Source organism: Arxiozyma heterogenica (assembly GCF_036370985.1).
Source record: "Arxiozyma heterogenica strain weizmannii chromosome Unknown scaffold_15, whole genome shotgun sequence".
NCBI lineage: Eukaryota > Fungi > Ascomycota > Saccharomycetes > Saccharomycetales > Saccharomycetaceae > Arxiozyma > Arxiozyma heterogenica.
In genome coordinates this window covers 94,773-108,163 of record NW_027042668.1, presented here as the reverse complement: position 1 = coordinate 108,163, position 13,391 = coordinate 94,773, and the positions used below count along the sequence as shown (strand labels likewise).

The 13,391-nt window shown below is 30.4% G+C and overlaps 5 protein-coding genes across 5 annotated transcripts; 1 reads left to right on the top strand and 4 right to left on the bottom strand.

Moving 5' to 3' along the window:
* Positions 1 to 31: 31 nt before the first annotated feature.
* On the bottom strand, positions 32 to 3,325 carry RAD1 (ssDNA endodeoxyribonuclease RAD1; the record flags this gene model as incomplete). The annotated part of the gene is made up of 1 exon (XM_064857554.1): positions 32 to 3,325. The coding sequence occupies one exon, from the start codon at positions 3,323 to 3,325 to the stop codon at positions 32 to 34; it is 3,294 nt and encodes a 1,097-aa protein (XP_064715392.1).
* A 642-nt stretch (positions 3,326 to 3,967) lies between these two features.
* On the top strand, positions 3,968 to 6,085 carry MET12 (methylenetetrahydrofolate reductase (NAD(P)H) MET12; the record flags this gene model as incomplete). Its single annotated transcript, XM_064857553.1, has 1 exon — positions 3,968 to 6,085. The coding sequence occupies one exon, from the start codon at positions 3,968 to 3,970 to the stop codon at positions 6,083 to 6,085; it is 2,118 nt and encodes a 705-aa protein (XP_064715391.1).
* Positions 6,086 to 6,215: 130 nt separating this feature from the next.
* On the bottom strand, positions 6,216 to 6,917 carry RMI1 (Rmi1p; the record flags this gene model as incomplete). Its single annotated transcript, XM_064857552.1, has 1 exon — positions 6,216 to 6,917. The coding sequence occupies one exon, from the start codon at positions 6,915 to 6,917 to the stop codon at positions 6,216 to 6,218; it is 702 nt and encodes a 233-aa protein (XP_064715390.1).
* Positions 6,918 to 9,094: 2,177 nt separating this feature from the next.
* ERG10 (acetyl-CoA C-acetyltransferase) lies at positions 9,095 to 10,291 on the bottom strand (the record flags this gene model as incomplete). The annotated part of the gene is made up of 1 exon (XM_064857551.1): positions 9,095 to 10,291. The coding sequence occupies one exon, from the start codon at positions 10,289 to 10,291 to the stop codon at positions 9,095 to 9,097; it is 1,197 nt and encodes a 398-aa protein (XP_064715389.1).
* A 553-nt stretch (positions 10,292 to 10,844) lies between these two features.
* On the bottom strand, positions 10,845 to 13,103 carry SUV3 (ATP-dependent RNA helicase SUV3; the record flags this gene model as incomplete). The annotated part of the gene is made up of 1 exon (XM_064857550.1): positions 10,845 to 13,103. One exon carries the CDS (start codon positions 13,101 to 13,103, stop codon positions 10,845 to 10,847), a length of 2,259 nt encoding a protein of 752 aa, XP_064715388.1.
* Positions 13,104 to 13,391: the final 288 nt, after the last annotated feature.

The following is a 13,391-nucleotide window of genomic DNA, read 5'->3' as shown; positions in this document are numbered from 1 at the left end:
GTTTTAGTATGAAGAGTAACATAATGATGCACTAATCATCTTCTTCGATTTCTTCTTTTTGTTTAGCAACATATTCAAAAACCTTATTAGCGAGGTTTATGTCTCCAATAATATCTGTAATTTGTTGTACAGTCATATGTTGCAATTTACTATAAGTTTTTACGCTTTTACGAATATTGAAATAATCTATCTTAGATAACCCTGGAATTTTTAATAAATCTATGAATAATTCAGTTTTTGTATTTGATTTATTTGCTTTATTAGCAGCGTTTTTTCTTAAGTTTGTACCATAGGAGATAGCTACTATTGGTTCTGGCTGCTCTCTCCCCATCTTTAACTCCAGTATAATATTAACACTTTGAAGTGGAGAAGATGACCAAATTATTTTTAATGTTGGAAAACGTGTCACTATTTTAGTGAGTTGTAATTGTATTTCATACTGAGATAACTTACTAGATATGGGGTGTGTACTGGAGTTGGTTTGTCGTTTATAAGTACGTCTTTCACTAAATGGTTCTAAAGAAAATGATTGACCTTGATCAAACTCAATTAATAAAGTTGGGTACTTATAAAATTGGATCATTTTCCTACATTGTGTTACCAATCTATTATTTTGTAAAGAGCCTATTAAATCGGAAACAGATTTTCTTTCGATACAAATATCTGGAGTAATTACATAATCACCAACTGATAGCATACAAGGCACAACCCTAATACCATAACGAAAGAGTAAGCCAGGTAATGATGCATTAAACTCGCGAGTATCAACAATCACAACGTCTTGGGTATATGTTTGAAATCCTTTTTGGCCACCTGCATTTCTTGTATTTCTTTTGTTTAATCTGGCTAGTTTTATTTTTCTTTCTGCTAAATTTTTAAAATGGAATAAATCTTCAGTTGTCTCGTAATGATGAGCTAAGTTAGCGTTTTCTTTTATTAATTTTGTGAATGCATCCTTCTCTCTTTTTATTGCAGTTAGATGGCTTTGTTCTTCTACACTCTCACCATAATACATGAAAAATACTTTTGGTAGAATGCCATCATATGTGGCTCTATATATTTCTACTCTTCTAATAAATGCTAAGTCTGGCTCATATAATATGATATGAGAACATCGAAGTTCCTGTAAAAAATATTCGTCAGTAATATTGCAAAATCTTTCAATGATTATTTGATCACTACTGTCTATAAATCCAAACTGTTCTTGTCTCTTTTTCCAACCCTCTTCTTTTAATTGTTCATAAACTTCTTCATCAAGCACATGATCTAATTGTTGTTCTATTTCATCTATTCTAGATAAATTTTCATTTTGTTCATCTTCTTCATGGTCTGATAAATAAATGATATCTTCATCTCCCTCCTCATCTGTAAGATTATGATCTGCTAATTCTTGAGTGAAATCTGCCTTCTGTATTATATGTTCGATTTCACTATTAATTCCTGAGTTTCTTAGTCGCTCCACAGCTGCTACGGCTGATGCACCTCTGGTTCTTCTTCTATTTGTACTTACTTCTTTCTTGGCAAAAGTTACACTTACATTCAATTCCTGATCAGAGGTTTCAATTTCCTTTTTTTTAACTTCATTAACTAATTTTTTACGTTCTTCTCTTAACTGTTTATAGATTTCCAATTTCTTCATCAAATAGTGCCTGAATCCATTTGTTGATTTAGATACTTTAAGAATCTTAGATAATTGTTTTACAGTAGATTTGTCATGACATACAATTAAGGTAGGTCCCGAATTAGAATGTAACAGTTTTTCATGAGATATATCATCTATTATGCTTAATAATTGCTCCCATTTAGGTGCTTCTTCCAAACAGTATTCATCATTAAAAAATATTCTCTTTCTTGCATAAGATATAATTAATTGAGACTCTTCAGCCATTAACCATGGAGACTCCGAATACTTTCTTGTAACCGAAGGTTTATTTGCATCCAAATTTAATTGAATTTCTTCATAGAAATCAACACAATCATTCGATATCAATAATTTTAATAAATGTTTTAAAAATCTGATATCTTTCACTAATTGTTTAGACTCATAAGAAATTCTATGCCAGTTAGGTATCATAACCGTATCTATTGATTTTAAAAAATTTATATCTAATACATTATCAATATTCCACCATTCTATCGACAATTCTGGATTTTTCCTGTTTAATTCATCAATACATTTTTTTAAACATCCCATTATACCAAATTGGGTCTGTGACATTGATTGTGTCATGTTGACTTTAACCTCTATAACATTATTATTAGTAGAAGAAGAATTTTTATTTAAAACTGAAGAAATTTCAAGACGAAATCTCGGCCATAATAATACTCTTTTAAACTTTAACTCATTCATACGTCTTAATAACGGGGAAAACTCCGTGATAAATGCTTCTGGACATTCTGAAAACCCTTTAATAAATCCCCATCTATTTTGTGTTCTATATATTTCAATGATAAATGACTCATTAGAATAATCACGAAGAGTATCCACATTTAAGATAACCATTCCTGTAATTTTATTTGGATGCAGTATACCTGACAGTAAATCTACAATCAATATGCGTGATGTAACGTTTATTATACCACCTTGGAGATATAATTGTCTTCTCTTGTCAACACTTACGGCATCTGCAGTGACGACATAATACTTTCTTTCATTTAGTGTAGTATTGTCATATTCCTTATCCTCTATGTCATTTCCTGGTGAACTGTTTATATCTAACCATGATAATTCTTGTAATTCATCAGACAATCGCTGATTATCGTTTGTTGTTGCGTTCATAACTATAATAAGGGAATTTTTCAATTTATTTTCAATTTTTATTGGTGTGGCTAATATGTATAATAGGTTTGCCACAACACTAGATAAACCTAATCCCTTTCCCAAAATCATTAGAGGATCGTCTGTGTTAAGACAACTTTGTAACATTTCATATTGAAATGGGAGTGAAAGTGATAAATTGATATCTACTAATCGAATTTCGCTTAAATCAGGCTTATTTTCTAGTTTGTCAATAGTTTTATCTATAGGGATCAAAGGATATAAGAGAATATCTTCCTCTTCTTCTTCTTGCTTATTTTCTTGGCTTATTGATATTGTTTCATTGTTTGTTTCTTTATCAGCCATATTAGAATTAACATTTTGATCTCCAGTTAAATTATTTGATCCTTCCTTAATCTTAATAGTGTTTGTTGTTATATCATTGATTTTATCAGATTGCAAGTTACTAATAGTATTTCTTGTCAAATCTTCATCCTGCATAGACAATTCTAATTGAAGGCCTTCTATATCGGAGTCACCATTTTCTACAAACAAAGTTTGGGCCATTTTGTAAGCAATTACTTGTTTAGTAATATCTCTTTCTTTAGTTTATCTTATTTCTTGTTTCTTGGTTTTAATCAATTTGAGATGATTCTTTATTCAAAAATAAAAGAAAAATAAAAGAAAAAAGAAAAACCAAAGAGTTTTCTTCCAGTTATACTTTGTCAGTAGTCTAAACCATATTGGTTAAAATTATGTTTACGACCTGATACTTCCAACCACAAAATCTAGAATACCCTTCATTTTAACCTTGAAAAGTATCGAAATTTACTTTGACAAGCTAAAATCAAAGTTCATTTCATCTTTTAGATATGTTTCCCTCTTTAGGTAAAACAGTGAAAAGTTTCATTTTTTATTCTTCATTTAAAAATTTTTTCATTCCAAAGAAAAATAAATAAGTAAAATGTATAACAAACCTAGTTAAAGCAGTATTGGCATCATCGATAGTAAATGCGTTAAAGTTGTAAATTCGTATTATTATTATAATTCAGAGTTTTCCTGGATAGTAAAGAAAAGATCAATTGATTTAGTGTATGGAAAATTATTGGAGCTAGGTTTTTTTTTCTTTGGTTTCATATTCTATCAAAATTACAAAGTGAAGTAAACGTAAATAATAGTATAAAAAGAGAAGAGAACAAATAAAAAGAAATGTCGATTATAGAGTATTATAACAGTAGGACTGACCCTTCTATTTCATTGGAATTTTTTCCGCCAAAAACAGAATCAGGTAAGAATATTCTATTAGAGCGTATCCGCAGAATGAGTATCATGGATCCAAGTTTTATAACAGTGACATGGGGCGCAGGAGGTACCACAGCTACAAAAACTATTGAGCTAGCTTCCGAAATCTCTAAAAATTATAGCAATATACCTGTGTGTATGCACTTGACTTGTACTAATATGGAACCTGAACTTATTGATAAAGCTTTGGAAGAATGTCGAAAGGCAGGAATTAGAAACATACTTGCGCTGAGAGGTGATCCACCTATAGATTTAGATGATAATATTAGTAATGATAATCGAAATGACCTACTACATGATGCAAATAATAATACAATGGATGAAGATGTTCCAGGATCTTTAGAAGTACCAACAAGTTTTATTTATGCTTCAGATTTAGTTAAGTATATTAAATATAAATATGGAAATGAATTTTGTATAGGTGTAGCAGGTTACCCTGAAGGGCATTTTGATAGCTCTGGTGAATATGATCAAGATCCTATCAGAGATTTAGCATATTTAAAACAAAAGATTGATGCAGGTGCAGATTTTGTCATAACACAATTATTTTACGACGTTGATAAGTTTCTTGAATTTGAAATGATGTTTAGACAACAGGTATCTAAGGACATACCATTATTTCCTGGTCTAATGCCAATAAATTCCTTTCATTTATTTAATAGAGCTGCAAAATTATCCCATGCAACGATCCCAGCAAAGATACTTGATCGATTCCCCCCTGAAATACAATATGATGATGACTCTGTGAAATCCATTGGTGTTGATATTTTGATAGAAATCATAGAAGAAATATATAAGAGAACGCAGGGTCGAGTCAGATGTTTTCACTTTTATACATTAAATTTAGAAAAAGCAATTGCACAAATTGTATCTCAATCACCAACCTTATCATATATTTTGGAAGAAAATGAAACGGATGGTATTGGTGCTGATGATAATAATTATACAATATTATGTGATAACGATAGTAATGATAATAATGTAAAAAATTTCAGTAATTACGACGATAGGGCCACTATTAAAAGCCTTGATGAAAATAATCTTATAACAGAAGATGATGCAGATATTATATCAATGGATGATATAGAAAGTAATATTTCCTTATCTGGAGATTTCAGGAAAAGAAGAAGAAGATCAAGTGTAATATCTGTGGAATTGATTAGAAATCGTGTATATATTCATAAACAAGATGAACCTCACATAACGGAAAAAATACCGACTAAAAAATTTTTAATATCTATCTCCAAGGGTAAAGGCACATTAGGTCGCCATGCTACATGGGACGAATTTCCAAATGGTCGTTTCGGTGATTCACGTTCTCCTGCATATGGTGAAATTGATGGTTATGGTCCTTCAATCAAAGTTAGTAAGAAGAAAGCATTAGAACTTTGGGGTCAACCAACTAATATATTAGATTTAAAAAATATTTTTATTAGACATTTAGAAGGATCAATTGATGCAATTCCATGGTACGATCAAGGTTTATCTGCAGAGACAGCATTTATCCAGGAAGAATTAATTCAATTAAATGAAAGAGGTTATTTGACGTTAGCATCACAACCTGCGACTAATGGATCGTTAAGTTCAGATAAGATCTTTGGTTGGGGTCCTAAAAATGGTAGAGTTTATCAAAAAGCATTTGTAGAAATGTTTGTTTATAAACAACTGTGGGAAACTGTGTTGAAACCTAAATTAAAACATTATGGACGTCGTATTGTCAGTTATTATGCAGGCGATTCTCAGGGAAATTTTGAAACAAATTTGGATCCAAATAGCTCAAATATTGTTACTTGGGGAATTTTCCCTAACAGTCCAGTGATTCAGACCACAAGAATTGAGGAAGAATCGTTTAAAGCTTGGAGAGATGAAGCATTTAGTATATGGTCTGAATGGGCAAAGTTATTCCCACGTAATACACCACCGAATAAATTTTTAAGACAAGTACATTCAGACTATTGTTTAGTGTCAATAGTTCATCATGATTTTATAGAACCTGATGAGTTATGGGAAATCTTATTGAATTGAAAGACAAGAATATTTATATAATTGATAAAATTTATATACAGTTTGATAAAAATTAGTTACATAGAATTATCAAAATATAATGTGAATTTGATGGCTTTATACGAGTCATTGAACTTTTTTTTTTTTCATTCTATGTAATATTCGATGTTTTCCTTTTTCGTAAAGTCGAAGTTGTAGTAGCATTGGTTCTATCTCTATTTAACTTTGCAGTTAGGTAGTCCTTCAATTTTAAAGTTCTGTTTTCATTCCAAATTCTATTAATGCCACCAAGAAATACTACATTCGTATTATTACAAAGAATAAACATATTTTTATTAAAAACTGTACCCTTTTTGATAATTATCTTGGCTCCTAAAGCACAATTCCACCACTTTATTTGAAATGTGTTAATTGCAAAAAACACTAAGCCATTTCTCCCTTGTATGGTGAATCTAAACATATCTTTTTCGTTACTAGTTAAAGTATTATTAGAGGAGGATAAAGAAGAGGAATCCTCCCTGTCCAAATCAATCTGTGAAATAAACTCTGGTTTCTGACGTTTCAAATTTACTTTGCTTGCGTTTAATCGATCAACACGTTGTGTTTTTGGGTCAAGTTTTGTATTAATGTCATCCAGTTGGGATTGTTTAGACTTGGATATATTCTCTACCATTAATATCTGGAAAAAAAGGTCCCTATCTACAGTAGTTATCGATTTATCAGAAATATCACTTTCATTCCATGGGGCACTTTCATATGCATTAAGTAGTATTAGATCTCTTTGAGACAAATCATCTTTTTGTGAAGGTAATTCAATCTCAGAAGTAATGTCTTGCGATATTATACTAGACATAGACGATTATTGTGAAGCAAAATAAATATTTATTTAGAAAAAAGGAAAGAATTGTTGTTCTGAATGATAACTGTGCAAAAATGATAGTAAATATTTTCATTGTGGGAGTGAGAGATACCTCTCCTTATCTTATATATTTCAATAATTGTTAAAGATCAAAATGAAAATTATTTTTCTATCTTATTTTCACTACGTCCCACTTCTTTTTTTTTCCTCTTGTTGTTGTTTTTTCCACTGTTTCGATTTCATAGAGTTAGGGTTTCTATAACAATTCATATTAATATTTTACTAACCCTAACAAAAGAATAGGTTTTTTTATTGTATTGGTCTAAGGGAAAATGATCAAGAATTAATCCGGAAATAATTTAATCTCGAACGAATTAGAAAAGAACGAAAAAACAAAGAGTGGAATAAAAATGCTGAACAATAATATTATTAAGAAATATGCGCGATAGATAATGGGTTGTGTCAAACGTTGTCGCATTGTTTAAAACAATTGTTCCGTTGTTGATCTTTTCGGAAAAACTACTTACTTGCAATCTTGAAAACTTTGGTTTTTTTTCTTTGTTTTCTTTCATTCCGTAATATGTTCATTGCCTACTGGGGAATAATGTGACTGATTCTAAGAATCTAGTGATATAAGTGCGTTTGAAATAGATTACTTTATTGTTAAGAAATAATATTATATTTAGAGTTACATAACTATTCTAACATTGTTACTGTCCAAGAAATATTCTATTGTAAGTGAAATAATTGAATTTTTTTGTTTTGTTTTTTTAAGAATCTTGTTGTCTTGAGAATAATCTTACCATTTCCAAATATATCATCGTTATTTCTACTGAAAACGAAAAGTATTGAATTAAATTAGACAGGAGACAATATATCTTTTTTGAGTTTGAAAAAGAAACTATATTATTTGCACTAAATGATTCATTATGTGAAGTTAGACTAATAGACTAATCTTTGGTTCGGCATATTTTTAGTTAAAATAAAAAAAAGATTTTTAACACTAACTAAAAGAATATTATTGATATCACAATTGAAATAACATTATATCAAAGCTGTATTAACTATTTTTTTTATTTTAATAGTAAACATAAGAACAATCTTGATAATCCTGCTGATAGTAATGATTATTTATATTCCTTCAGGATTAATGTATTATATGAATCAGAATAATGTTTTAAAAAATCAAATGTATTTAATTATAAAAATATTAGTTTTCTTTTTTTTTTTTTTTTCAAATAAACGATGTTATAATGGTTAAGTTTTGGATCCTCAAGACATATTATTACTTTTTTTTCTTTTTGAAAAGTGTTACAAACCAAAAAATATTGGTACTAATTAGTAATAAAACATATTTTGAATGGTGTATTCACATAATTATCTTGTTTTTATTTAATTCCTTTTTATTTTATTTTATTTTTAGTTCAATGAAATAGTAACAACTAAAAAAGTCAATTAACTGATTATTTATAAAAAAAATTTCTTTAATAACAATATCTGCGACAAATTCGAGACAATCATTTTCTGTAAGAAATCCTAATTGGAAATCTTGAAATACATAATCCATGGGTAATGCCAAATGTCAAGGTGCAGGGTTTGAGACAGTTAAAACTCTGTGTTCAAAGCTGTAAGTGTATTTGAATGGACAAGCGATCTTCAGATTAATATTGATGGCAAGTTACTGAGATGTTTATTTAAGAGACCTATGATTATTGAGAGATAAGACTAGAGGTAATTATCAGCATTAATATTCATATTCTATCTAATGGGTTCTGTCTAGAGGATAAGAAGAACAAGATTATTGAGAATAATTCTGACTAATCTATTTATTAGTTTAGAATTTACCACTATATAATTTGTAATTGTTTATATATATATATATATATATATATAATATCCATACTTTATTATACTTCTTGCAATAGTCCTTACACTTTCTTCATAACAAACATATATTTATATTTATTTTTATTTTTATTTATAGGTGTGTCTATATGTATATATTCAGTATAAGCCTGTTTATTTAATTATTTATCAATAAGCTACCAATCTAATCGCAATATAAAAACAATGATAGGAATGGTAACAATTAATGATGAGAAGAATATAAATTTTTTAAACAAAGAAAGAAAGAAGAAACATAAAAAAAAAATAAACAAGAAGCAAGATATTTACACTCTTTCAATAACAATGGAAGAAGCACCACCACCACCGTTACAGATAGCAGCAACACCAAGCTTACCCCTTTCTTGATTCAATATAGATAATAAAGTGACTATGATTCTAGCACCAGAACAACCTAATGGATGACCTAATGCCACAGCACCACCATAAACGTTAACCTTATGTAATTCATTTAATTCTAAGATCTTTGGGTTGGCAATACCAACGACAGAGAAGGCTTCATTAAATTCGAAGTAATCTATATCATTCAAAGTGACGTTACTGTGTGCAAGAGCCTTTGGAACAGCTAAGGATGGAGCCCAAGTGAAATCCTTTGGATCATGGGCAGCTTCACCCCAACCCTTGATGACACCTAATGGTTTCAAATTCAATTCATGAAGTTTTTTAGCAGAAACAAGAATTAACACAGCAGCACCATCATTAATTGGAGAAGAGTTAGCCGCAGTTAAAGTACCATTTTCTTTTTGGAAGACAGTTCTAGCATTCTTCAACTTGTCAATGTTCAATCTAGCTGGTTCTTCATCTTGGTCCACTATTATATCTTTTTTACCATATCTACCTTTAATGGTAACTGGGATAATTTCTGCTTTAAATTTACCTTCAGCTTGAGACTTTTGAGCTTTTTGATATGATTCAATGGCAAATTTATCTTGTTGTTCACGGTCAATTTCCCAATCTTTAGCACACTTTTCACCATGAACACCCATCGCTAAATTGTCATAGGCATCACAAAGACCATCTCTTTGTAAACCATCGACTAACTTAGCGTCGCCAAATTTAGCACCACTTCTGGCAGCTGGCACATAGTATGGAACGTTAGACATGGATTCACAACCACCTGCAATAACAACATCAGCATTACCACACAGGATAGATTGAGCACCTAAGATAACAGCCTTCATACCAGAAGCACAAACCTTGTTAATGGTGGCATCGACAATGTGATTACCAATACCAGCATTTAAAGCAACTTGTCTAGCAGGAGCTTGACCCAAATTGGCGGACATGACATTACCAAAATAAATTTCATCAAAATCTTTTTTTGGATCCAGCTGTGGAACTCTTTCTAAAGCACCTTTTAATGCAATAGAGCCTAATTCGGTAGCAGAAAGAGAGGATAAAGAACCTTGGAAGGAGCCTAATGGCGTTCTAGTAGCGGCAACAATATAAACTGGATCAACCATTTTGTTTTGTTTTTTGTTTCTATAGTATTGTTATTAATGACACCTTGACACTAGATAGTGTTACAGATTGATAACTTTAATCTAACAGTGATCTAAGAGTGTTAGTAATGATAATAAAGAGTCTTAAAAAAAAAATAAAAAAAATATAAAGAGGAATATGATGTTAGGGCACCTTTTTATAGTTTTAAATTTATATATGTGTTTAAAAAGTTTCTTAAAATGTTGATTCTTACTGTTCCAAAATGGATAAGTTACAAAACTTTTTTTTCACTTTTGTCCTCGAGATTAAAGACCGAAAATCGCAGTCTTCGTTTATGACTTGATCTTTAAAACAAAAAAGTGTGCGGTACGACAATAAAAAAAAATGCAAGCCGAAAAAACCGTGAAACTGGTAAAGACGGCTTTTTGCGTAGTGGTCGGCGGAATGTTACTACAACACGGATATAAAGAGTTCTTATTTACTAATGCTTGCTACTAGATTATTTACAGATATATAAATTATATAAAAGATTAAACTACGTAAATGCGATACATGGGAATACCTATCGTTTCCTTAACGGAACTTCAGCAGATATGGATTACGTTTCAAACGATCCAACTTCTCAAATATAATTAATTCACAAAAAAGTTTTAAATCTCTTGCTGATTCTAAGTCAACAAAATATTCAGGATATCTATTACTTAACCAGAAGAATAGCATTATAATATTGTATAATGACTCATATTTTTCAAGACTTACAGATTCATCAGGAATGTATTTATAAGATAAGTAATGGAAAGGAATCTTGTATGATAATAATCCACGAGTCTCCCCTCGTGCAATAGTGTCACAAAAACCAATAAACGCCTTTTTCACTAGGGCAGTATCCTTGACTGGTGCTGTGCTCAGTCTCAATTTATCAAAAAAGGATATGTCATTCATATGTTCAAACATCGATATTGCTGACAGTTTATTACTTAAATCAGATAATTCAAATATACTACTTTCATCTTGTTCTAATTGTTTTGCCAATGTACGTAATAAGAAACTCACTTTCGTTCCTGGTGGATATCGTATCATCAATTGGGAACATATTTCATCTATGGGCCAAATGACCACTTTGTTTAAATTTTTTACTGGAGCTTCAATACCAGATCTTATAACTTCCAATGTTTTTCCATCCATAGCAGTGATGTATCCAACAGACTTATTATCTGAATCTCGATTTCTGCAGCCATCGCTTGGAGATTTTTTCGTGGTTTGTGTGTTGGAGTTTGATTTAAATCTACCAGCACGTCCACCAATTTGTTTTATCTGCGAATCACTCAATTGAATCATCTCTGATCCATTAAATTTCTTACTAGTCGTAAAAATGATTCTATCTATACTAAGGTTCAATCCCATTCCAATAGCATCAGATGCTACTAGAATATCATATTCCCCACTGTTGAATAAATTGGCTTGTTGTACTCGGGTCTCAGGTGGTAAACTACCATATATAACAGCGACTTTAAAATTTGTCCTTTTTTCAATATCCAATTTTAAATCAAGAATTTTCTTTTTCGAAAATGCAACAAGACAATCGCCTTTACGCAATTTTTTATAGTTATGTGCTAACGATTTCTTTTCAACATTTAGTTTGCCTAATCTATCATACTCATTTAATATTAATTTGTCCCCCGTCATCTTCACTATCTTTTTCAAAATATTGTATGTACTTGGTTCACCACAAACATGAACTTCTCTAGCTTGAACACCTAGCAATGCATTGGTCCATGCCCAACCTCGATCTGGATCAGCCATCATCTGAATCTCATCAATAACCACAACATCAAATTTGGTGTTTAATGGAATCATTTCAATGGTACCAGATGTGATCCCAGCTTTATTACCCATCGAATTTAAATCTTCTATAATCTCTTCACCAGTTAATAGATTACATCGGATCCCCTCATTACGAAATTTGTCATGCACTTCACGTGCTAATAGACGCAAAGGTCCTCCATAATAACCTTTTTTAGCCTGTTTCAATCTTTGTAATGCACGAAAAGTCTTACCAGAGTTTGTTGGACCTAAATGCATAATAATATGGCGTTTCATCTTTCTTGTTTCATTGAACCATTGTGCAGGATTTGAAATATCTACAGTGTCTAATGTATCAGTATCATCCAGTTGTAAATTAAATGGTATAGTTTGTTGTTGATAAATATATTTGTAACACTGAGATATTAGGTAATCATATTTATCTTGTGTAGTAATTATTTCGACATTTTTACCTATTAATTTATTCCAGATCAAAATATCAACATAATCCACTTCAACTAAATTCTTTACAATATTGGAATAGATACATTCTAATGAGTTATAATCAAATAGATAGTCGTTGTATTTGCGTAACGATGTGTTGGAAAGTTGATAATTGGTAAGTTGATTAAAGATGTGTTTCTTCAATTTAGCCCAGGCAATATTCTTCAGTTGCAACTCTGTGTCATGTTTAGATATAATTTCGTCATTGTACACACGTTCCAGTGATATTTGTAACCTACTTTTTAATTCAGGATATCTTTTAAAGATTGGTATAACGTTTTTTTGAATAATCTCACCTGCTTGATCCATAATAATGGAGCTTTTTTTGTCAAAAGCCTTGATTAAATGATTTTGAAGTGCCCAACTTTTATCATTAAATATGGTATTTAAAGTCGAGTTTTTAATTTTATTAGAACTTACAAATGAGTTATATCGTACTAGATTCCATTGCAAATCATGATATAGAAATCGTCGTTTATTTAAAGTAAATCTTCTCACAGGAGCCAGAAAGGTTCGACGAAACATTATTAATTAGGATTAACGAAGAGTAAATAATAACATACAATTTTGTTATGATATAAGTGTATTAGATGTTTGCAGAAAAATATGAAATGGTCTTTAGATTTTGTTTATTTTCATATGCAGAGAGGCATTTGCAGGTGTATATACATCTAACATTCTGGGTATGCCAGTAATTCTTTTATTATTTCTTTTTTTTTTTTCGAAAAATCACTTTAATTGAAAAGAAAAACAGCATCTCTAAAATGTGAAAAATGGCTAACATTAGTTTTTGGACAGAGAAATAAGAAAAAA